The following is a 22,531-nucleotide window of genomic DNA, read 5'->3' on the forward strand; positions in this document are numbered from 1 at the left end:
ACCCCTTCCGGTGTTTGTCACTTCTCTCAAGCCACACAGCTCCCTTTCCGTTCTTGGCCTCCATCTCCAGCCATGCACCTCTCTGGGCTCGGAAGCCTCAGGCCAGTCCGTTCTTTCTCCTCTGCCCTGGAGTTGCTGCCTCAAGATAGAGCTTGGGGAGTCTCAGGGACAGGGGCCCTGTCCTGCTTCCTGGCCACCTCCATACGAAGAGTTGCGGCTGCCACGCTGGCTGCATTTTTATTGGAAATGCTGGTGTACGGGCCGGTTCGGCTCTGTAGTGTTTTTTCGATTTCTTATGAATATAACAGCCTTCTGTGCATCAGCCACCACATAGAGAGTCATTTCTTTGGGGAAATATATTGTGAGTCCCAAGCAGCTCTCAAACTATTAGAGAACAATTCCATTTTAGGTGCCGATATTTAATTTTTGCATTCAGGAATTTTATAGTCCTAAAGGGAAAAGATCACTGCTAAGCTTTCACCTTGCCATTTTTACCTAATGCAGTTTTCTTTTCTGAATCCTGGGCAGACTGATCAATAACATAAATGCTCATCAGTAAGAGAGTGGATGAATAACATGCCAGGAACATTATAATTACACAAGAGTCTGGATGAATCTTAGCAATATAATGTTAAGTGAGGGAAGAAATTCCAAAAGATTAGCTATGGGATTATATCCAGAATATAAAATTTTAAATAATTAAAATAAAAATATTCTATAATCCTTATAAGGACAATAGAATGATATAAAAACAAAAGGTAGAGAATAATGAACATGATTCAAAGTGCAGCTTACCTCAGGTGGGAATGGCTGGATGATTGCGTGGGGCCTGAGCTACAGGATTAGATGTGGCTGCTGGTAAATAACCTATAGTCCTTGTCTGAGGTGGTGAGCTCATAGGCGCTTATTACATTAATTAAAACAAAATTCTGTGCACTAGGTTTAAAGAAAGAAAAAATAAATAAATACACCCTTTTTTCCTCAGTGTGAGGAATAAGCAATTCTATTATTTTTGTCAGGTTGGAATAAGAATGGGTGACAAAATCAGTTTTGTTAGTAAATAGCTGTGTGGAAATATCTTTGACTTTGAAACCAATCTAGGTATGCCCAGTGGGTTAGCAGGAGCACAGCAGCGCTTCGTTAGTGAGGATGCTTGGCTGAGCACCCAGCTTTGGTCTGTTGGTCTTTGCTGGTCTTGCATACATAAATTGCTTTTAGAGTCAACAGAGATGAATTAACCTATTAATAATGTGCTGGCATCTGAGTGATGATGTGCGAAGGGCACCAGATACAAATCCAGATTGTGTCCTGGTGCTGTTTTTCTCTTCTAGGGGACCTATCCAGATCAACCTTCTTTGCAGTATAGTTTTCTCATCTGTGAAGCAGCTAATATTGTCTATTGGGTTGGTCATAACTCATCAAATAATAGGTGTGAAATTGCAAATAGTACAGCAACTTACGTGAGGGTATTATTGCTGAAAGTAGACATGTTCCCATAGCTTGTTCTTTTACTATGTGTCTTGTTTATATAAAATACCCATTTTGAGTATCAGGTATAACTAATATTTTGTAAATGATAATTTTACTCTGGAGTAGGCTGAATACGGAACACCTAAAAATATCAGACCCTAATCTCTGTACCTGTAATTTTGCCTTATTTGGAAAATAGGTTTTTATATATGGGATTATATTAAGGATCTTGAAATACAGAGATTAAACTAGATTATCCAGATGGGCCTTAAATGCAGTCATCAGTATCTGCATGTAATCTTCTAAAACATACTTAAGGATGTCAGAGTTTCATAGTGTTACAAATCAGTTCGGTAGCTTTGCCATTTTTAATTGTAATTTAATAAAAATGAATATTTAAAATACTACATTTTTAAAAATTTCTTAACGTTTATTTATTTTTGAAAGAGCATGAGCGGGGGAGGAGCAGAGAGTGAGAGAGACACAGAATCCAAAGCAGGCTCCAGGCTCTGAGCTGTCAGCACAGGGGCTCAAACTCATGAACCATGAAATCATGACCTGAGCCGAAGTCAGACACAAATGACTGAGCCACCCAGGTGCCCCCCAAATACTCCATTTTTGAAGACAAAAGCTACAGTTTTGCATCTTTGTGTCTCCCTGTAGTCAGCACATTGCTTTGTGCACAGTTAATGCTCAGAAAATAGGAAAACTACTTTCATTCGAGAAAAATAAAAAGTTGATCAATTTGGGCCTGCGGTATGTGTCATATATGACACGTGTGTGTATCGTAGAATTTTAACTGGCCTCAAGTTTACAGCTGAAGTTAAGAGCATCAGTGGATTGTTGTGTTAAGCCTGTTTCCAGAAATGATTCTAATCCTCTTGCCATAAGAAACACCTAGGCTAGGAGACTGTTAAAGTGAAGACAGGAGAGCAGGTGTGGGGGATGAGCTCTGAGGCACAGAATGCCGAGCCAGTCATGAAATCACCGTCATCTGCAGTAACTCCTGATGAGGTGCCAGCACCGCTGAACTGGAAGTTGCCCACGACCCACCCCCCTTTCCAAAGCCTACCTGAACAGATAATCTTACCTAGGTGCTCTGGATGAAGGTGTACCTGTGACCAGAATTTCCTCTCTACTGCTTGTGCCTTTTAGGTTGAAAAATCCAGGTAGAACGTATTCTTTAAAGCAGCGTTTCTCACATTTCATCCAGGGTTCTTGTTGAGTTACAGATTCTGATTCGTCAGGTCGCGAGTGGAGCCTGAGCTGCTTTCTGCAGGTGGTGCTGATGCTGCTTGTTCATGGACCATGTTTTGAGTAGCAAGGCTCCAGCATCTGGGCTCCTGCCTCCAGGTCCCTCTCCCTGGGTTCATTTTTCCACATTTCATGCCGCTGCTTCTTCAGTCAGCCTCACTGCGTTGCATCTGCTTGGCAACATTGCCCTCCTCCAGCCTCTGCAGCCTCCACCCGCGGGGTCCTGACCGGCGTGCACGTATACTTCCTTCACTGGGGCTCCCACAGTGCACAGCTGGGGACTGACAGGCTGAAGCCTTGTCAACGGTAACATCACTCAGTGAAAAGAAGGGAAAAGCAGTTGAGATGAGAGTGAAATCCATGAGGGAGTCAGGGTTTAGGGAGACAGGGAATAGAAACAGTAGGAGAGAAGGAGGAGGGGGAAGAATGAAAATTTAGTTAGAGGAAAATATATTTTAAATGAGCTGCTCTCCATGCAGAATGCTCCAGTGAAGAGCATTTTCTGGAATAGTGTCAAATTTATTTTTTTAGTTCTCCTCTAATTTGTCTGACAACCAGTTGCTTATTCTGTTCATTTATCTGCTGAAAATCTTGTGTGGCCCTTTGGATCCAGGCAGAAGACTTAAAAAAAAAAATCTGTAAACCATCTAACAACCGAGGGCCTCTGAGAGATGGCCTGGTTAGATTGGACCAGTCAGTTCCAGCCCTTGCTGACATTAGAATCACCAGGGAGCTTTAGAAAATTCCTCATACCTAGGCTACAGTGCCAGCCAGTTAAATCAGAATCATTGGGGTGGGTCCCAGTCCTTACTGTGTTTTTTAACGTGTTTTTTGTTTGTTTGTTTGTTTTTATGCCTCCCAGATGATTCCATGGGCAGCTAAGCGCTCCAAGCCAGACCTTTACCTTCTAGCAGATGAATTGAATTCACTTTAAGTAGAAATCAAAGAGCTGTCCTTTATTTATTTCGGTTCCTTCCCATCTGAACCCTTGCCATGTTGAAAACTGCACAGTATTTTGGAAACACCATCTCTTTTAATTCAGCAGTTGAGCCACTGATTAAATATTCAAGCAGCTTTCTGAAGCTCCAGGCAGCTTTTCATTTTCTCAGTTTAGTGGCTCCCCCTGCTGGCCCTTCTCAGTAAAGGTTGCTGCTCTGCAGTATCTTACTACTGGTTCTGGCCTCTGAAACACAGCCCAGAATCACAGCATCTTAAGGCAGCTTTTCTAGTCCCACATACAACCTGTATGCCATTGTCCATTGCCAAAAATGAACAGTGTAAAGCCCTAACCCCTTGCCTAGTGGCACTGTAGATAAAGTCGGGGGAATGAGGGAAGAGAGGCTCGATATCTGTGTGTGTGCATATCCACACACATACACATATCATATACGTGTATACACACACTACATACATGCATGTATCTGCTTATCATGCTGCCAGAAAAGATTCTGATATCAGCCATTGATTTTTTCTGGTTCCCTGCAAAATAATTAATATTGGTACTTACTTTGGATAGAAAATAGGGAAGGAAAGCTTTCATCCATATTTTCTCTACCCTCCTTCATCTACTCACACCCTTTTCCTAATCAACTTGCTTCTCCTTATCTATCCTGCAAGTTATCATTATGGCCACATAAAAACAAAGGTAGATGTAAATGCATAATCTAATCTTGTAAGCTATTTGTTGTAACATTATATCACAATTTTACCACAGATAATCCTTGTGTCAGTGGAGGCAGAATTCGATCCTTATTATATCTGAATGCAGAATATAGTGCAGTCCAACGCTCAGCTCTAATTAAACCTCATAAGGCTGCCATTACAATTTGTACAGTTCTTATCATTAGCATGCCCTTCTTTGTTGTATATTAATGTCTTAACCCACTGGCCGTTGTTTTCCAGCTGACTCAGTACCGCATAGATCAGTCATGATCTATGATCTACCGCATAGATCACCCATTGACATTGCAGTACTTGATCTGTTGGAGGTGATGTTCCAAACCATTTCTTTGTCATCAAGGATAAACATTTCCAAGCCACCTATGGGACATATGTTCACCACCCCTTGACCTTTCTGGGTACATCCTGTAGAAGACATTTATCTTTGTCCCTCTTCCCAGGCAGCACCTGGCATTGGCACAGCAATCCAGATGTGCTGACTAGTATGATTCAGTGATTTAATTTGTACTAGTGGTTTATTGCTATAGAACAATATTACCACAAATTGAGCCACTTAACACAAATTTGTCATCTCAGTTCTGGTCGGTCAGGTATCCAGGCATGGCTTAGCTGGTGCTCTGCTTCAGGTGCTTACAGGGTTGCAATCACGATGTCACCTGAGCCTGCAATCTTATGGATTGGATTCACTGGGGCTAGGGAAGGATTCACTTCTAAGATCACGTGGTTGTTGACAGCATTCAGTTTCTTGCGAGCTATTAGACTGAGGGCCTTGAGTTTTGTTGGCTATTGTCTGAAGCTACCTCCAGGTGTTTGTCTTACGGCTTTCCCAGCACGACTGCTTGCTCCCTCAAAGCCAACAAGGGAGAGAGTCTCCCAGCAAGATGAGGGCTGGCATCCTACATGTTGTAATCACAGAAGTGACATCTTCTCACTTTTGCCATATTCTGTTGGTTAAAAGCAAGTCATTGGTTCCGTCCACAGTCCAGGGGAGGAGTGTAAACACCAGCAGGCAGGGATTTGGGGGCTATCTTAAAGTCAGAATACTCCAATCTCCTTTCATTTCCACCAAGTGGTCTCATAGAATTTGTACTCAACTAAAAACCATGAGTCCTTGGTTATACAAATTGTTGCCTGCTAAGTCTTTCCATCTCAAACAACTAATAGAACCTAGGTCCCAGACTTCATGTTTATTGCTATTAGGTGTTCCTGTGTTGGGCTTGTCCTGTTGTTCCTACCTGATTAAATATTTTTTAATCCTGGCTCAGCCTTCAGAATATTTCATATCCTTTTTTTTAAATTTTTTTTTAACGTTTATTTATCTTTGAGACAGAGAGAGACAGAGCATGAACAGGGGAGGAGCAGAGAGAGAGGGAGACACAGAATCTGAAACAGGCTCCAGGCTCTGAGCTGTCAGCACAGAGCCCGACGCGGGGCTCGAACTCATGGACCGTGAGATCATGACCTGAGCCGAAGTTGGACGCTTAACCGACCAAGCCACCCAGGCGCCCCAGAATATTTCATATCTTTCCTATTGTGTCATCTGAGAATGTAATACATTTTTCTATGATGTTCTTTAAGTCACTGATGACAATGGTGAAGAAGTTGGTACCTGGTCCCGCATGTGTGTGTGCAAGTGTGTGTGCATGTGTGTCTATGTGTGTGAGTGTATGTGTGTGTTGGACTGGAAGAGAGAGGAGAATGAAAAAGTCCTTGTTCCTCATACCCATAACCTCTGGAGTCTGGGCCATGTTATCATTTAACACCATCTGAGCCACGTTGCTCTTTCAGATCCTCCTGGGAGTGAGATAGTACAGCTCTGAAGAGCGTAGTCAAACTAATCTGATTTTGAATCCCAGCTCCACCCACTTGATAACTATTTTTCCTGATAGAGTGCACACAGGAAGGAGGAAAGTTAGGAAGTTCTTTTTTTCTGTGGGTCATCTTTGAACTTTATGCCATCTGTTCCAGAGTGCAGTGTGTAATAGCCAAGCTCAGTTCTGCTGAGTTTCTTCACAAGCTTCATTTAGGACTTCTCACTGAGGGATCATAAAAAATCTTCCAGAACTTGGGGCGCCTGGGTAGCTCAGTCACTTAAGCATCTGACTTAGGCTCAGGTCATGACCTCATGGTTCATGGGTTCGAGCCCCAAGTTGGGCTCTGTGTTGACAGCTCAGAGCCTGGAACCTGCTTCTGATTCTGTTTCCCTCTCTCTCTGCCCCTCCATCTCTCTCTCTCTCTCTCTCAAATAAATAAACATTAGGAAAAAAATCTTCCAGAACCTAAAGTAGTACAGCTGTGAAGCACTTGTTATTTTAGAGATGTTGTATGTATGGACTTTCAGAGTTGAGGTTTAAAAGCCAAACCAAAGCCATTTGGTTGTTCTCCATTGCCTTAGATTCATTGCTAAGTCAACTTGAAATCGCCAGCACTGCCACAGAATGCCCAGCTCACACAACTGCAAACCCAAAAGTGGGAGTCCAGCACGTTCCACATTGCCGCATTAGCACATACTTGTGTGAACTAGTTTTATCTTGATTGGCCAGAGTTGGTTGGCCAGATTTATCCTGATTGGCCAGAGTTCCTCTGTGCCAGAGTCTCTGTGAGAGACTCCTCTGACCCCTTGGCCCAGGAAAATTATTAACAGTCCTTGTTCTGCATAAACCATGGGTGTTCTTCAGGAAAAAGCTATGGACCCATTTTTAGCAGCCCTGGGACCTATACAAAAGCAAAAACTGGGAAGTGTGGGAATTTGTGGAACTGTTAAAAATTTGGAAGGGTAAGTAAGTACTTCTGACAAGCACTAGTTCTTGAGCTCTTAGCTTTTGAACTTTAGAATCTTCTTTTCTTCTGTTACTTATAAAGTAGGTATTTCAGCAGAGAGACCCTCTTTTTTCTCAGCATCTTCCTCTGCTCATCATAGAGGCCGACGTGATGGGTGGGATCTATGCTGGACCCGTCAGTGTATAAGTAAGCCCAGAAGAGTTAAGTTTGGGGTCATTAAATCATAATTCATCAGGATCAGACAGTATAAACCTCTCCTGAGAAGGTGAGATTGTCCCTTGTTTTTCTTTACAGATGTTAAAAGTCCAGGAAATCACAGAGACACCCTTCTGGAAACTGTGTATGCATGAATATAGGGAAGTAAGACCATTTTGTAGCTTATACTTTGGCATTTACTTTCTATTACCATAAATATGCTAAAGAGTTCCACATGTTTTTCTCGATTTTAATCCCTCTCCTGAGATCTGTATCTGTATTTCCAGCAGCTCTTTACACATCCCCTATCTTGATCTGCAGGCCTTTCTACCATTTAATAAGGTCAGAATTAAACTCATTTCCCTCACCCCCAAACCTGCTTTATCACCTACATTCTTGATTTTTAACTAATAGCTTCTTATTCCCTATAAAATGGCTCTTACGTGGTAACAAGTACATTTTACATCATGACTCACAACGCACACATATACATATACGTGCACAGATATAACATGAATAAGTTTCATAAAACAACATGCATCTTTAACATGTACGTTGTTACCTTCTGATATTATCTGTTGTTTTCATCTTTATAAAAATGCTGATGTCAACACTGCATGAAATTTACAGCCCTCCCTCCCCCGCCCCTGCCAGGGGTCATGTGACCTGCAGTCTGAAAAAACCTGAGACTGAGATAAAATGCAGGCCCCATTTATTCGGTATCTGGCCCTAGCCTCCCATTCCATAACCCAGCCAACAGTCCAGTGACACCAAACTTCACTCTGTAGCCCAGACACGCCATTCACTCATTCGGTCAGCATTTACCGAGTGCATATTTGGTGCCAGGCACATAGGAGACACTAGGGATCTAAAGATGAATACTGCTCTCTCCACTCAGATGTCTACTGTGCAGTGCGGAGATAGACCAGTAATCTAACAATTGTAAGGCCGCGAGTAGGCCATATAAGGAGACTGAACAAAACCCTCAGAGATCACAAGGATCACAGCATGCAACGTGGACCAAAAATGCCAGAAAGTCTTTCATGAGCCCATGAGCTGAAGCTAGAAAAAGAAGTAGGAATTAACCTGGCCAGTGGTCGGCAGGGCATTCCAGAAGAGGAAGCCACTGTGAGAAGGCATGGAGGCACGAGCAGCATGAGAATTTGGAGAACTGAAAGTATTTTGACACAGCCTTTCCTTACAACCGGAGTCCTCTGCTGTCCCCATCCCCTGCCCCTATGCCCCTTCTCTGTACTTGGCCAACCAATACTCAATGTTCCCATGTCGCTTTTCTCCCTGGCCCCAGGGGGACTCAGACACACCTCCACTCTGGACTGTCACCTCCCTCGCCCCAAACTTCTGAGAAAGCACTTGTGTTGAAGGCAGCCCATTGTTGCCCCAGTTCAGCTGCCTCACTGGAGGCAGACTCCAGGCAGAGCCCCAGTCTCATCCTTCTGTCTTCTGTGATGAACACAATAAATGTTAGCCTGTGAAGAGATGAACCAATGAAGGAACAGGGCAATGTACCAGCCACAGGCACAGATTTCAGGGGAAGCTGCTTAAATGACTATGTAGAAAGCTTTTTAACATATGGCATGTCTGTCATTTGAAAACTGAAAGCCCCTCAGACCTTAGCAATCTGCCTATTTACAGATGTGGGACCACATCTGAAATGTTGATGGTGCTATTTTCTTCTGCACTGTATTTGCAAAAGATTACTTTTTACTTTTAGAGAATACCTCTTTTTCTAACTTAAAAGTGTCTTGGTGGGTACCTGGGTGGCAGAGTTGGTTAAGCATCTGACTGTTGGTTTCAGCTCAGGTCATGTCTCCTGGTCATGAGATCAAGTCTTACATCAGGCTCTGCACTGACAGCCCAGAGCCTACTTGTACTTGGGATTCTCTCTCTCCCCCTCCTCTGGTCGGTCTCTCTCTCTCTCTTTATCTCTCTCTCTCTCTCTCTCTCTCTCTCTCTCTCTCTCAAACTGAACAAATAAACTTTAACAAGAAGTGTCTTAGTCAACTAATATAAATGAAAATCTGACATCAGAGACAACATACACCCACTTTCTTCCGAGCGCACATAGCTTATCATCTCTAACCATACCTTTAACCTAGATTGCCTTCCCAAAAAGGCTTTCACAGGAAGCAAGACTGATTTTTAACTCTTGTTTTCCTTTGCCCACTTTCTGTCCACATTGTATTTCTTGTGCAAATGGCCCAGGAGTTGTAGGCAGGAAGAAATTGAGGTGTGTAGTCTCATCAGTCAGCACTATAATAATAATTTTTTAAAAGTCTTACGGATTTTCTCTTTGCAGATGACTTTTATGAGACAGCCATAATATTTGATAATCACTTTGAAACAGAACACTGGGTGTGGACGGGAGTAGTGCCTATGAAGAAGTTTTGGTAACACAAACAGGTTTTGTAGAAACAGGTATAGTCAGGGTCATACCACTATCTTTACTAAGAGTGAGAGAAAAAGGTTCAAGTTCTGGCTGGACTTTCTGTTGCCTTTAAAACCATTAGAGGGTCTGTGTCATATGTGATAGACTGGTTGTGATCAAATCATGGTTTTGAGCTGAAACGTCCTTCCTTTAGTTGCTAATGTCCTTCACGACTTTCTTGCGGATTTTAGTGGAAGCTCAAAGTGGAGCATCACTCAGATGAGCTGTGTGCACTGGTTGTCTCCCTGTCTTGAAATAATAGTTGGAATTAGTGGGGAAAAAAGGGGGAAGTACTGGGGCACCTGGTGACTCAGTTGGTTAAGCATCTCGCTCTTGATTTCAGCCCAAGTCATGATCTCATTGGTTCATGAGTTTGAGCCCTGTATCAGGCTCTGTGCTGACAGTGAGGAGACCTGCTTGGGGTTCTCTCCCTCTCCCTCTCTCTCTGCCCCTCCCATGCTCTCTCTCTTTCAAAATGAATAAATAAATTAAAATACTTAAAAAATTTTTGTAATAAAAAATAAATTTTTTGAAAAGAAGAGGAAGTGCCTTTTGCAGACACTGTTACTGCAGTAGTTCGTGTCAGACATGGTGTCTTTGTCTCCTTTCCTATCTTACCACCACTCCCCCCCGCCCCCAGCCCTCTTGACTGTCTCCCCACCACCCACCCAGCCCATCCATAGTGTGGCTTTCTTTGTGTAGATGTGCCTATTGATGTTACTCTTGTTTAGTGCTTGCAAAAATTAACCAGTTACAGTTAAAAAGAAAATATTATCTCATTCCAGAACCCAGATTCAGTGTTTCTGTGGGGGAACGTAATAATGTATTTAATCCTGATTCACTAGAGTAGGAAGCGGTGAGTGAAACACTCACTGTATGTGCGCCACCCTTTGACATGACAGCCCTGTCCCCTACTAAATAAATACATAAATAATCAGAGCTCTGTATTTCCTTATTGCCTAGGAGTACATGCTAGTCCTCAGATAAAGTAGAATATCTTAATTTCCTTCCATGATCTCTGTCATTCCTCCTCTTTTGCCAGCTTCTGGCTTTATCTCTTGCCCTTTCTAACCTGTTACATTGTTCGTGTTGGTCCATCATAGTTTGAGTTAACATACAGCATGTGGCACTGACTCCCCTGAACATGGAGGGGGTCACTGTATTCTCCCCCATGGCCAGTGCCTCCCTGACCTGACCCTGTTTTCTGGGGGTACTTTGAGTAACATCTAGTACTTACATAGTGCTTACTCATGCCGGGTAGTGCTCTCGCCACAAACGAGGTAGGTGCTGTTGTCATCCTCAGTTTACAAAGGAGGAAATTGAAAGTTCAGTTCAATGAGGAACCTCTGTGAGGCTATTTCTTGCCCATGATCACATGACTAGTAAGTAGGGGAGCAAGGATTTGAACCCAAGAAATCTGTCTCCAGGGGTGAGCTCCTAACCCTCCAACTCTACTGTTTTCGATCTGTGATTTACCGTGATCATGGAGTGTAACAGCGACCGCTGGTCGACCTGAATGTTCACATGGAGCGAACCCAGTTTTATGTGAGCAGCGATTGCCCTTCAGCCAGACCAAACATCGTGGTGATAGAAAAATAGATGGAGAAAGAAGGTGAAAATGTGGATGAAGAGAGGAACATGTGTAGGGAGGGCCGTATTTGGGGATGAGGAAATCCTAAGCCACATAAACATGTTAACTGAAATGAGCAATATGGCCATTAGAGAATGAGTGTCCCAAGCTGTCTGTCCTGCTTCTTTGAAACATTGTGATGCTTAGACAGAGGATTTGGGGGAAGAAATGACAGAATTCTTACAACTGTTAAATGATCAGACATCTGATACTGGAGTGAAGGACAAAAGCTCATGCAGGAATCATGAGGCACATACACATACTCTGTTCAGCTCTGTGGAGCTAATAAGTTATCATTTGAGTCCTTAGCCTACCCAGTAAGTTTGGAGCTGATGAAATGCAGCAGATTAAGCTTACTGTGTTCAGCTGCATTTGTTCAAATGCAGACATTCATCTTGGGTGGCTCTTTAGTTTTTAGTTTGGGGTTTGTTTGTACTGAAATAAAGTCCCTGGCACACGATCATGGAAAAAAATCCAGAGTTTCATCATATGTAGTGTACTGTTTTTCTACACTGGAGAGTTTTGAGTGCTTTGGAAATAATAAGTCTGTTTCCACAATTTCCTGCTCTCTACCAGGTTCTCGGAACGCCAAATGAGGACACGTGGCCTGGAGTTCATTCTTTACCACATTTTAAGCCAGGTATGTTTCACTAATTACAAATGACTAAGTGCTTCCTCTGTGCATAGTAGATAGATACGTGTTCCCCCTCAAGCGTATATATTATACCTTGAAAAATCCTGGTTACTTGCCATTGTGTATCCTGCCTATTAGTGGAGGGGCCCTTTTGTTTTTACAGTTTATTTGTCTGTAAAGATGGAATTAATGGCATTCCTCATGAGAGATTTTCACCGTATGTACCTCCTTTGAGTTGACTGGCTAATCTTAATGTAACTATTTTGTCATCAGACTAACATCCGTGTCTATAAAACAAAATTTAAATCAGGGTACTATGATCGGTCTGCGTGATTCCTTATAAAAATACTAGGAAAAGAATTAAATTGTAAAAACGAAAACTTTACATTTTGATTTGTTTTTTAAAAACTACTGATATACAGTCAATTAGTTTGAGTTTTAACATATAAAATGTTTTGAATGTCTGTTTGACAGCATGCAGTCTTTTTTAGTGTAAAATATTTAAACCTCTGAACTGGAAAATCTGAGAAAAATGCCAAACCTTTAAAATAAATTGTCATTTTTTTCTTCACCAGTAGGTGGCAGTGAAGAAACTTTCAGTTCTAATGATTGCACTTTAGAGAAAGAATCTGAAACGTGGTAATTTAAAATTTTTATAGGACACATGAAAAGTTTGGAATTGGAAATTTAATGAAAATCAATGGTGTGAATTATTGTGAAATAATTCTCTTGGGTTTTTTTTCTCTTTGCTCTGTTACAAAACATAGATTATAAAGTGCAGACCCACAATAAAATTACTGAAAGGGATTTTGTAGAAGATCTAATAGTCCATTATTTTATGAGGAAAAGAACTATGAATAATTTCTGTTATGGGAGCCAAGTTTATTCTCTTGCTCCTCTTCCCCTTTTTTTTGGGAACCATCAGGAATAAATTATCAATCCCAAAGAATGACTGAGTTAGGAAACTATTTTTATTCTCAGTATTTTTCTTCTGAAAGTGTACAGTGTGCTGAGAATTCTTCTATCTTCTTGGGCTGCCCCGAGGACTCTTTGTACTCTTACTGAAAATTTTAAGTTAGCTTCTATGTTCTGAAAGACTATAGAAACTTAACAATTTAAGATGGATTTTTTTCCTTCTTTTTTTTAACCAAGCGAGAAGTACCCTTTAACTGCTCCAGCTGTTCCTAATGGAATCTGAGAACACGGCTCTTTATAAATGTTCCAAATTTGGGCTGTGAAAGAAGGTTAGCTTCCCCATGTTGGTATCTAAAATCTCAAGTCCTAGGAAAATAGAGGAGAATACAAAAAGATTTTAAATAAATGAAGTTAGATGCAGAGAGGAGTAATTAAGACAGTCATTTTGGCCTGCCAAGTTTCTGCACTAGAAAAGATGGGGTGATATGTTTATTTTGGGGTGACTAGAATTAATCTTCATCAACAAGGTACAAAAGCATTTATTAAATGTGTTCTGGAAAGTACTATGATGTAGTGCAAGTTAGGCTAACAGATTGGGAACTTTATGAGATCAGGGACTGTGCATAGTTCGTATTTTAGTGTTCAATAAATATTTGTTGCCCTGAATTATACTCAATGTTTAAAACAGAAACTCTTCATATGACTTTTCGAGTGTAGAACATAGATAAATTAAGATAGTGTGTGTTTAAGTTATTTAATATTATGTACAAGTGTCAAGACAGACCATACATAAAAGGTGACAGGGAACCAGAAGGACACATTTAGATGGTAAAAGGCATGGGTGCTGAAAACAAGAAAGATATTCCACGCAAAGCTTGGGGCTTGTGGATAAGAGTAAACCTGGGGATGTCTGGGTGGCTTAGACCGACTCTTGATTTCGGCTCAGGTCATGAGCTCAGGGTTTGTGAGTTAGAGCCCCGGGTTGGGCCGTGTACTGTCAGGGCAGAGCCTGCTTGGGATTCTCTTCCCTCTCTCTCTGCCCCTCCCCTGTGTTCTCAGTCTCTCTCTCAATAAATAAACTCAATCAGACCATCAGGGGAGTCCTGGTCTCTGACTTCCTGGACCTCCTCCTCCAGGGGAAGAAGAAATGCATTCCTAGAGGAGAAAAATACCAGTGCTAGGGGCTACCTGCCCCCGCCCCCCACTCTGTAACTCCTTATACTACCCCCAAAGAGTGCCTTAGAAAATCAGAGGGAAAGCAAAACAGCTTGAACCTTAAGGATATACTTTCAATAGATTTTTTTTTTAGATCAATATTAGCCTCATAGCAAAATTGAGCAGGATGTACAAAGGTTGCTCCTACATGCCTGCCCCACATACACACCCATTATCAACATCTCCCACTAGAGTGGTGCTTTTGTTACAGTTTGATAAACCTAAACTGACACATCATTATCATCATCCAAAGTTCATAGTATACATTGGGGTTCACTGTTGGTGTTGTGTGTTCTGTGGGTTTGGACCAATGTATAATGACATGTATGCACCATAATAGTATCCTATAGAGTAGTTTAACTGCCCTAAAGATCCTCTGTGCTTTGCCTGTCCTTCCTCCCTAACCTCCTAACCCCTAGCAACCACTTTTTTAATTTATTTTTATTTTTTTAAATTTTTTAATGCTTATTTATTATTGAGAGACAGAGAGGGGCAGAGCATGAGTATGGAAGAGGCAGAGAGATGGGGAGACACAGAATCCGAAGCAGGCTCCAGACTCTGAGCTCTCAGTGCAGAGCCCAATGCGGAGCTCGAACTCACAAACTGCAAGATCATGACCTGAGCTGAAATTGGACACTTAACCAACTGAGCCACCCAGGCGCCCCACCACTTTTTTTAAAATTGTCTCCATAGTTTTGCCTTTTCCAGAATGTCATAAAGTTGAAATCATACAGGGTGTTGCCTTTTCAGATTGGCTTCTTTCACTTAGTAATATGCACTGAAATTGTCTTCATGTTTCCTCACGGCTTGATTTCTTCTTAGTGCTAAATATCCCATTATCATGATATATTTCAGTTTACTTATCCATTCACCTACTGAAGGACACCTTAATTGTTTTAAGTTTTGGCAGTTATGAATAAAAATGCTATAAATACCTGTGTGCAGGTTTTTGTATGGACATAAGCTTCCAGCTCGTTTGGGCAGCTACCAAGGAGTGTGGTCACTAGATCATACATACTTGGCTTAATTTTTTAATAGCTAATAAATTTAAGCAACTCAAGATATCAAATAATATGAAAAAGAAGATGCAAAGCCTTCCCAACCCTGTCTGCCATCCTCCCACTTCCCCAGAACCACTGCCCCCACCACAGGCCCCCATTTTATTACTTTCCAATATTAAACACAATTTTGGGTCTTTCTTGTCTCATTAATGCATCCTGTAAGTCTTGTCCTATTATTGTATAGAGGAAGCCAGTGCATTGTTTTCCATTGTATGGATTGAACCAATTCCCTCCTTATCAACATTTGGGTTGTTTCCAGACTTTTGCTATTATAAATATCATAACCCTGTACATATATGTATATGTATACATACATGTATATATGTGTGTGTATATATATATATATATATATACACACACACACATGTTGCATGCCTGCAGGTATATCTTGAAGGATAAATTACCAGAGGTAGGCTTAAATATCAATACATATACAAAATTGTAATTTTGAGCACTCTGTCAAATTGCTGTCCAAAGAAATGGTGCCAGTTGGCCAGCAATATATGAGATATATACATAATATAATATATTACCAGCAATATATGAGAATGCTGCTTCTCCATTTCAGAATTTTTAGAGTTTGCCAGTCTGTTAGGTGACAAACGGAATCTCAACACAACTTTTAATTTCATTCTCCTTTTTATATGAGGTTGAGCATCTTTTCATATGTTTGAAGATCACTTTAATTTCCTTTCCTGTGAATAGTTAATATCTTTTACCCAATTTACACTTGAGTTGTATGTTGTTTTCTTATCAATTTCTATGGGTTCTTTACATATTGAAGAAAGCAATTTTGAAAAGAATTCTTACTCTCATGTCTTACTTGACTTGCTTAACTGAATAAATTTTGCCTCATGAGAACAAAAGCTATGGTGGTTTAGAACAGTGCAGTCATTACATTTTTTAAAAGATCAGTTGCTATTAGAAATATATGTACAAATTTCTATATATGTACCTTTTAAGAAAACTGTTTTCAAATGAGTTATTTTATAGCTATGATCAAGGTCATGAATAAAAGCTACAAAGTTGCGTCTCTTGCTTTTAACATATTCTACTCTAAATACCTAAAAGGCCTTTTTTGTTATTGTTTTTTTTAATTAACTTATCCTTATAGTTAACTTCTATAGAATAAGTCCAATTTCTTTATTTATTCAACAATATTTATTGAGTACCATGTGTATGGCTAGGGAGTGGGGATATTGCAGTGAAAAAAAACCACACAAGATCCCTGACAGATAGGAGACACATGTAATACATAAAATATATAGTATACTATGTGGCAATGAGTACTCTGGAGGGAAATAGAGGAAGAAATGGGGGCACTTCACAATTTTAAATTTTAATGTAATCAAAGAAGACCTCACTGAAAAGATGACATTTTACTCCAGGACATGAGAGAGAGAGGGCCACGAAAATATTTGCAGGAAGAACTTTCCAGACAGAACAGCAAGTACAAAGAGGTCCTAAAGTGGGAAGAGGAGAGTATAAAATCAGGTCAGACACAGCAAGGACTGTGCTAATAGGATTCCATCACCATGTACTCTGAACCAGATAGAAAGTGCTGGAAGATTTTGAATAAGTCTGCACACGACCTGGATTGCAGTTTACTAAGATTACCCTGTCTCTTGTGTTGAGAATTGGGGCCCAGGCACAAGCAGGGAGACCAGCGAGGAGACTGTGGCAGGAGTCTAGGAGAGAGATAAAATGTGCCATGAATAAAACTACGTTACCTTCTCAACTTCTTGGTTTAGGAGAGAACTTAACATGGTTTTCCCTTGGAAAGTATGGCAAAACTAGAGAAACATTTTTAAGAACAATTGCCAAAATATTAAAAGAACAATTGGGTAACATCTGGGTCTTTTTCTTTAGTATTCAGCCTGTATACACAGGCTGCTGACCTCTTCTGCTCTTAACATTTCTGCTGACACCAAATTCCTCAACCTCATTCCTTAACCTCCTATGGGAATTTGCTTATTCCCATAGCAACCAGGCAGCCAGGACAGGCCACTGCTGCATAAAATAAATAAGTCAATATGTAACACACACGTGCACACACTTATACATACACGTTTGTGTTACATATAATAAGGAGTCTGACTGTGGGAGGTGCTGTTTTTCCATCATTTCCTTCTATTTAAATTTCTCTTCAAAGAAGTGGGAAGTGAGTCTGTTGCTTTGAACCTATTGCTTTCCTGTTTCTTTTCCCTCAAAGAAAAGTTCTGTGGTTCTGTGGTATATGGTCTAAAAGTAGGGGTCTCTCCCTCCCCTTTTTCCTTCCTCTCCCCGTCTCCCTCTCTTACATCACAGTGTCTCCTTTTGTCACCATGCTCAGACGCTTGCTGAGGGCCAGCCTCAGAGGCAAGAGGTTATTCTTAGCACTTCAGTAATTCTCTCGTATCTGATTATATTAGATTCATCAGAGGCCAAGCCCCATTCCCTAACACAAAGTAAAAGCCCACTGTAAAACTAAGACAATTTTCGCTTCGCTTGTTTCATAGTTACACGTTAATGGGACACTTGCACACAAGGCTCAGTGCCTTGGTTTCCCTCTGAGATAGTAAGAAGCTTCCCCACGTGAATCCCAGGATCACTTTCTCCTGCCTGCCTCGCCTACCGCTCCTTTGCTTTGACAGAGGCAACATGGTTTATGTGTCTCCGGTGAAATGATCCCTGAAATTCTTTGTTATATAAGACAGAGTTAGCATTACGGTTTTTAAAAAACACATCGCATACATATTTGATGTGTTGTTTTATGCTTTGCAGGTTTGTGATAATCCTAAATCAGGGTAGAACATAGGTAGACATTGGAGGCTCTCCAGGCTGGTAGAATTGGGGTGGGTGACTGGAGTGCTGAGAAGACTTTGGAATTTCCTTCTGTTGAGGAAGACCCTCGGGGCTGGGAGCATAAGCACTGTTTTGGTTGTGCTGTAACTATTTAAGCAAATTGAACGTTAAAGCCTCCTTTGTAAGGTTAGGAACCTGAGGTCAGAGATGTGAAGGGGCTTCCAAAGTGGACGTAGACCCTAAGTCTTCCTGGGTTTCATTTCAGTGCTCTTTTTTTTTCCCAGCATATACCATGGAAGATCATGCTACTGGATCTGTACCCTAATTACTGTATCATGATTTCTCATTGACTTTTTTCCAATGAGAGTTGTATTGACAGTTAGTCTATAAAGAAAATAACAGAAAACTAGAGAGGATCTGATCTCTGGATTTAGTGAAATACATAGAACCACAAATACCTCTTTGTATAAAGAGGTTTGGCCTCAAAATAACATGGAGACTCCAATGTATGATACTTTTATTCATCTCTTAAGTGCTTCCAACAAAAGGGGCATTCAAACAGCATTCAGTTAGTGACAAATTATTATTCAGGAGTTTAAAAAAGGAAAGCACTGTAAAATTCAGAAAGAAAAAATGTTGCTAGACCATAAGCAATTAAAAGAAATAAAATTTAGATTAAAATATATCTATGTTCCCAAATCAAGCTAGAGTACAGAGTATTTCTAAAGTGATATTATTCCTTTGAAAAAGTTATCTAATACAAGAAGCTGTTTGATTAAGGAAAATTTGATGAAGATATAATGTTTTTCAATGAATGAAGTGAAATAAAAGAAAAATTTGCCATCAGAGGCAAATTGCAGAATGGTAGTATTTTAAACATTCTGTGCCCAAAACTAAGCCCACAGACATATTGACCTTGAAGGCAACATTTAAATATGGACTTAGTTACAGACAGAGAAAGACAAATACCATATGCTTTCACTTAAATGGGGTTGGTTGCCAGAGGGGAGGCGGGAAGGGTATGGGCCAACTGGGTGATGGGCACTAAGGAAGGCACTTGTGATGAGCACTGGTGTTGTATGTAAGTAATGAATCACTACATACACCTGCAAGTATTTGTTTCTACACCTGAAACGAATATTACCTTGTATGTTAACAAACTGGGATTTAAATAAAAACTTGAAAAAATAAAAAACAAATGAATAAATGAAAAGCAGAAACAGACCCATAAATACAGAGAGCAGACTGATGATTGCCAGAGGCAAGAGTGTGGGGGGAGCAAAATGGGTGAAGTGGAGTGGGAGATACAGGCTTCCAGCTATGGAATGAGTAAGTCATGGGAATAAAAAACACAGCACAGGGATTAATATAGCCAATTGTATTGTAAAAGTGTTGTATGGGGACAAAAGGCCACTACACTTGTGAGCACAACATAATGTATGCAGATGTTGAATTATGTTTATTCGCCTGAAATTAATGTAACATTGTGTTGTAAATTATACTTAACTTTTTAAAAAAAATGAATAAAATTATGTGCAGAGAACGAGGATAATAGAAAAGAAATAAAAGAAATCTAAAAATATAGATAGATACTATGACTTATAATTGGGTGAAGAACTTCTCAAGTCCTGCCTATTCACAGGCCTGACTGGGGCCCAAAAGCTAAATCCAGACTTAATTCCAGAGGGAACATATAAATTCTTTCAGAAATAGGATGCCATGGTGACAACACCTTACATTTTATGTGGCATTTTATTATTTACACAGCATTTTAATGTATTACCTCAATTGGTATTCAGAATAACTCTGAGTTATTATAATGTTGTTGCCCTAAAACTTTTATCCCATTTTACAGACAAGAAACTGAAGCATAGAGAGATTGGGTGACTTGCCCAAGGCTACATCTCCAGGATGTGGTGAAATCAAAACTCAACCCCACACGGGTTGCCAGTTCCCAGCCTGGTATTCTCACCCCTATCTTCAAATCATTTTCCCGAACACAAGGGTATGAGGGAGAACTGTTAAGCTTTCCTCAGCCCTGCCTTACGTCACCTTGGGAAGATCTATACCTTCTTATAGATACGAGAACCATCCTCCACCTGCTAAGAGGGGCATCTTTTTAAACCCTTTAGCCCTGTGCTTCCAATAAATTGTCAACCCCAAAAAGCCCCCTGTGGATGTTTAGCTTCAGATATTCAGTCCTTAGTACATATTACGGGAATTACCCAGTTTCATGAATGCAGAGCTAAGGAAGTTTGGACCCTTAGCCTTGACTCACATTCTTGGCTTTACCCTAGTCTTTAAGAAGGTGATGGAAAGGGGCGCCTGAGTGGCTCAGTCAGTTAAGCGACCGACTTCAGCTCAGGTCGTGATCTCACGGTTGGTGAATTTTGAGCCCCGCGTCAGGCTCTGTGCTGACAGCTCAGAGCCTGGAGCCTGTTTCGGATTTTGTGTCTCCCTCTCTCTCTGCCCCGCCCCTGCTCACGCTCTGTTTCTCTCTGTCTCTCAATAACAAATAAATGTTAAAAAGAAATTGAAAAAAAAAAGAAGGTTGAGAGAAAAGCAGAAACTGTTGTGTGGAATATTCAGTGCAGGAAGATTGAAAGGAGGACATCTTCATGCCAGGATGTTGCCTTTCAGAGACCACACCTTTAATCAGGGAACCCCTGTGGACATGCAGAGACATCTTCCTTGCTCTTGCAGAAGAATAATGTCTGCTCCATCCCACTCACAAAGTCCTATGGAAATTAAATGAGATAATGTATTTTTACATTCTCTTTTTCACTTTGTATTTTCTTTTATTCTACCTATCCTTAAGAAGATTTGAGCTAACTGTATAATTGATATAAAAGTACTTTTAAGCTGCTAACGGCATGTAACTACAAAATAATATTTTGTACCATTTATATAGTGTCCTCTGCCTGGTATTTCTTTTCCCACTCGCTCTTTATGCTTTATCTCAAGAATCATTTTTTATGCCTTTTTTTTATATTGATTGATAGCAACTGTAATGACCATAGGTTACATCTGGGTGCACAAGAGTCTAACTATGTGATGGTTATAAAAGTGGACTTTAAAAATTATTATGCAAATATCTGACTCTTATCTCAGATTTTATTGCTAAAAACTCCATGGGTCTGCTTAAGGATTAGGACATTTAGACTCTCTCCACCCACCATCAACCTCCATCTTCTCCAAGTTTGTAGTTCCTCCTCCCACCAATAAATGCCACTCTGGTCACATAGTGAAAAAGCCAGTTAATGAGTAAATTTATGAATGAAGTGAACTTTATAAAACAGAGAAAGATTTAGAAAAGGTTAAACATGACAGGAAGGGAAGATTGCCTTTATTTTTTCGCACTCTCTGATTGTGGCAGTAATGCTGGGACGTCACAGGTCACTGCAAGTGGGGGAGAGCATGCCAACATTGAGAGGCCACATTCAATCAGCAGTAACGTGCTTCAGATACTGTCGTGGTTTGGATTCTTTTCAAGTCCGCCACTACGTGCCAGGTAGCACCGTAGGGCCTGAAGACACAGTTGTGAGCAAAGCAGATAAAACCTCTTTCCGTGTGGAGCTTATGTGCTAATGGAGAATCAGAGAGCAGGAAGCTTACAATTTGGTGTGGCTGGAGAAATGTGACCATGAAAAGCCACAGGTGATTCATAGGGGTGGGTTCTGGAAGGCCAAGGTGAGGAGTTAGGATTTTATTTGAAGTCTAAGAAGAAATCACTGAGCAGGGAAGGTTGTTGAGCAGAGAAGGAAGCTGATGTTCTATGTTTTCAAAAGGACCCACTGGCTACAAAACAGCACGGCCTATTGCACAGATGGAAAGGGGCCACACCTAAAAAAGCATGAAGTCCTCTTGACTGGGAATTTTTGTCTACAGCTCTGGGTTGAGAAGGATCTGTAACGGAAAGCATGAGCTTGGGGGAAATTATTGTCACAGCAGTTAACAGTGATGCCATAGACATGGGGGATAGAGCTGACCAAGGATGTGTTTTGAAGTAAGCCATAGAAATGGCCCATGCTATAAAATAAAAATAAGAAACAGCCCAAAATCTTGATAATCACTAAAAAACATAAAATAATGGTTCAGTTCCTCCCCAGGAGGCAGATCTGTGGGGGGAAATACCTTTATGAATTGTAAAAACCCATTTCAGTGCAAAGCAGGGACTATCTGTACTTATTTTCTCTGTATCTACTTGAAGAATTCCCCATGTATTTTCACTAGAGGGCATCAATAATGATAGAAATTAGCAGAGCGTCTAGAAAATGCCAAAGAAAATGTAATAAGATTACAATTTCAAGGAGAAATGAAGTTCTTCTGATTGCAGCCTTATCAAAACAAAACAAAACGAAATGGAATCCTAAGTAGACTGGTTTCATTACTCCCACTCTTGGAAGTTCATAAAATTCAGTTGGGGAATTATCCACACCTCATCTCACCAAAGTTGTCTGGAATGC

General features: G+C 40.7%; 1 protein-coding gene across 3 annotated transcripts in view; it reads left to right on the plus strand.

Moving 5' to 3' along the window:
* Window positions 1–22,531, plus strand: part of CDK14 (cyclin dependent kinase 14) — a 606,215-nt gene that overhangs the window by 414,281 nt on the left and 169,403 nt on the right. For all 3 annotated transcript variants that reach the window (XR_006196800.1, XM_042917477.1, XM_042917471.1), the window contains exon 11: window positions 12,033–12,096. Coding sequence is in view for 2 of the 3 variants with exons in the window: in XM_042917477.1 (XP_042773411.1) it covers window positions 12,033–12,096 (64 nt within the window). In the remaining variant the exon portion in view is untranslated. The remainder of the gene's footprint in view (window positions 1–12,032; window positions 12,097–22,531) is intronic.

The sequence above is a fragment of the Panthera leo genome, chromosome A2 (assembly GCF_018350215.1).
Source record: "Panthera leo isolate Ple1 chromosome A2, P.leo_Ple1_pat1.1, whole genome shotgun sequence".
NCBI classification, from domain to species: Eukaryota; Metazoa; Chordata; class Mammalia; order Carnivora; family Felidae; genus Panthera; species Panthera leo.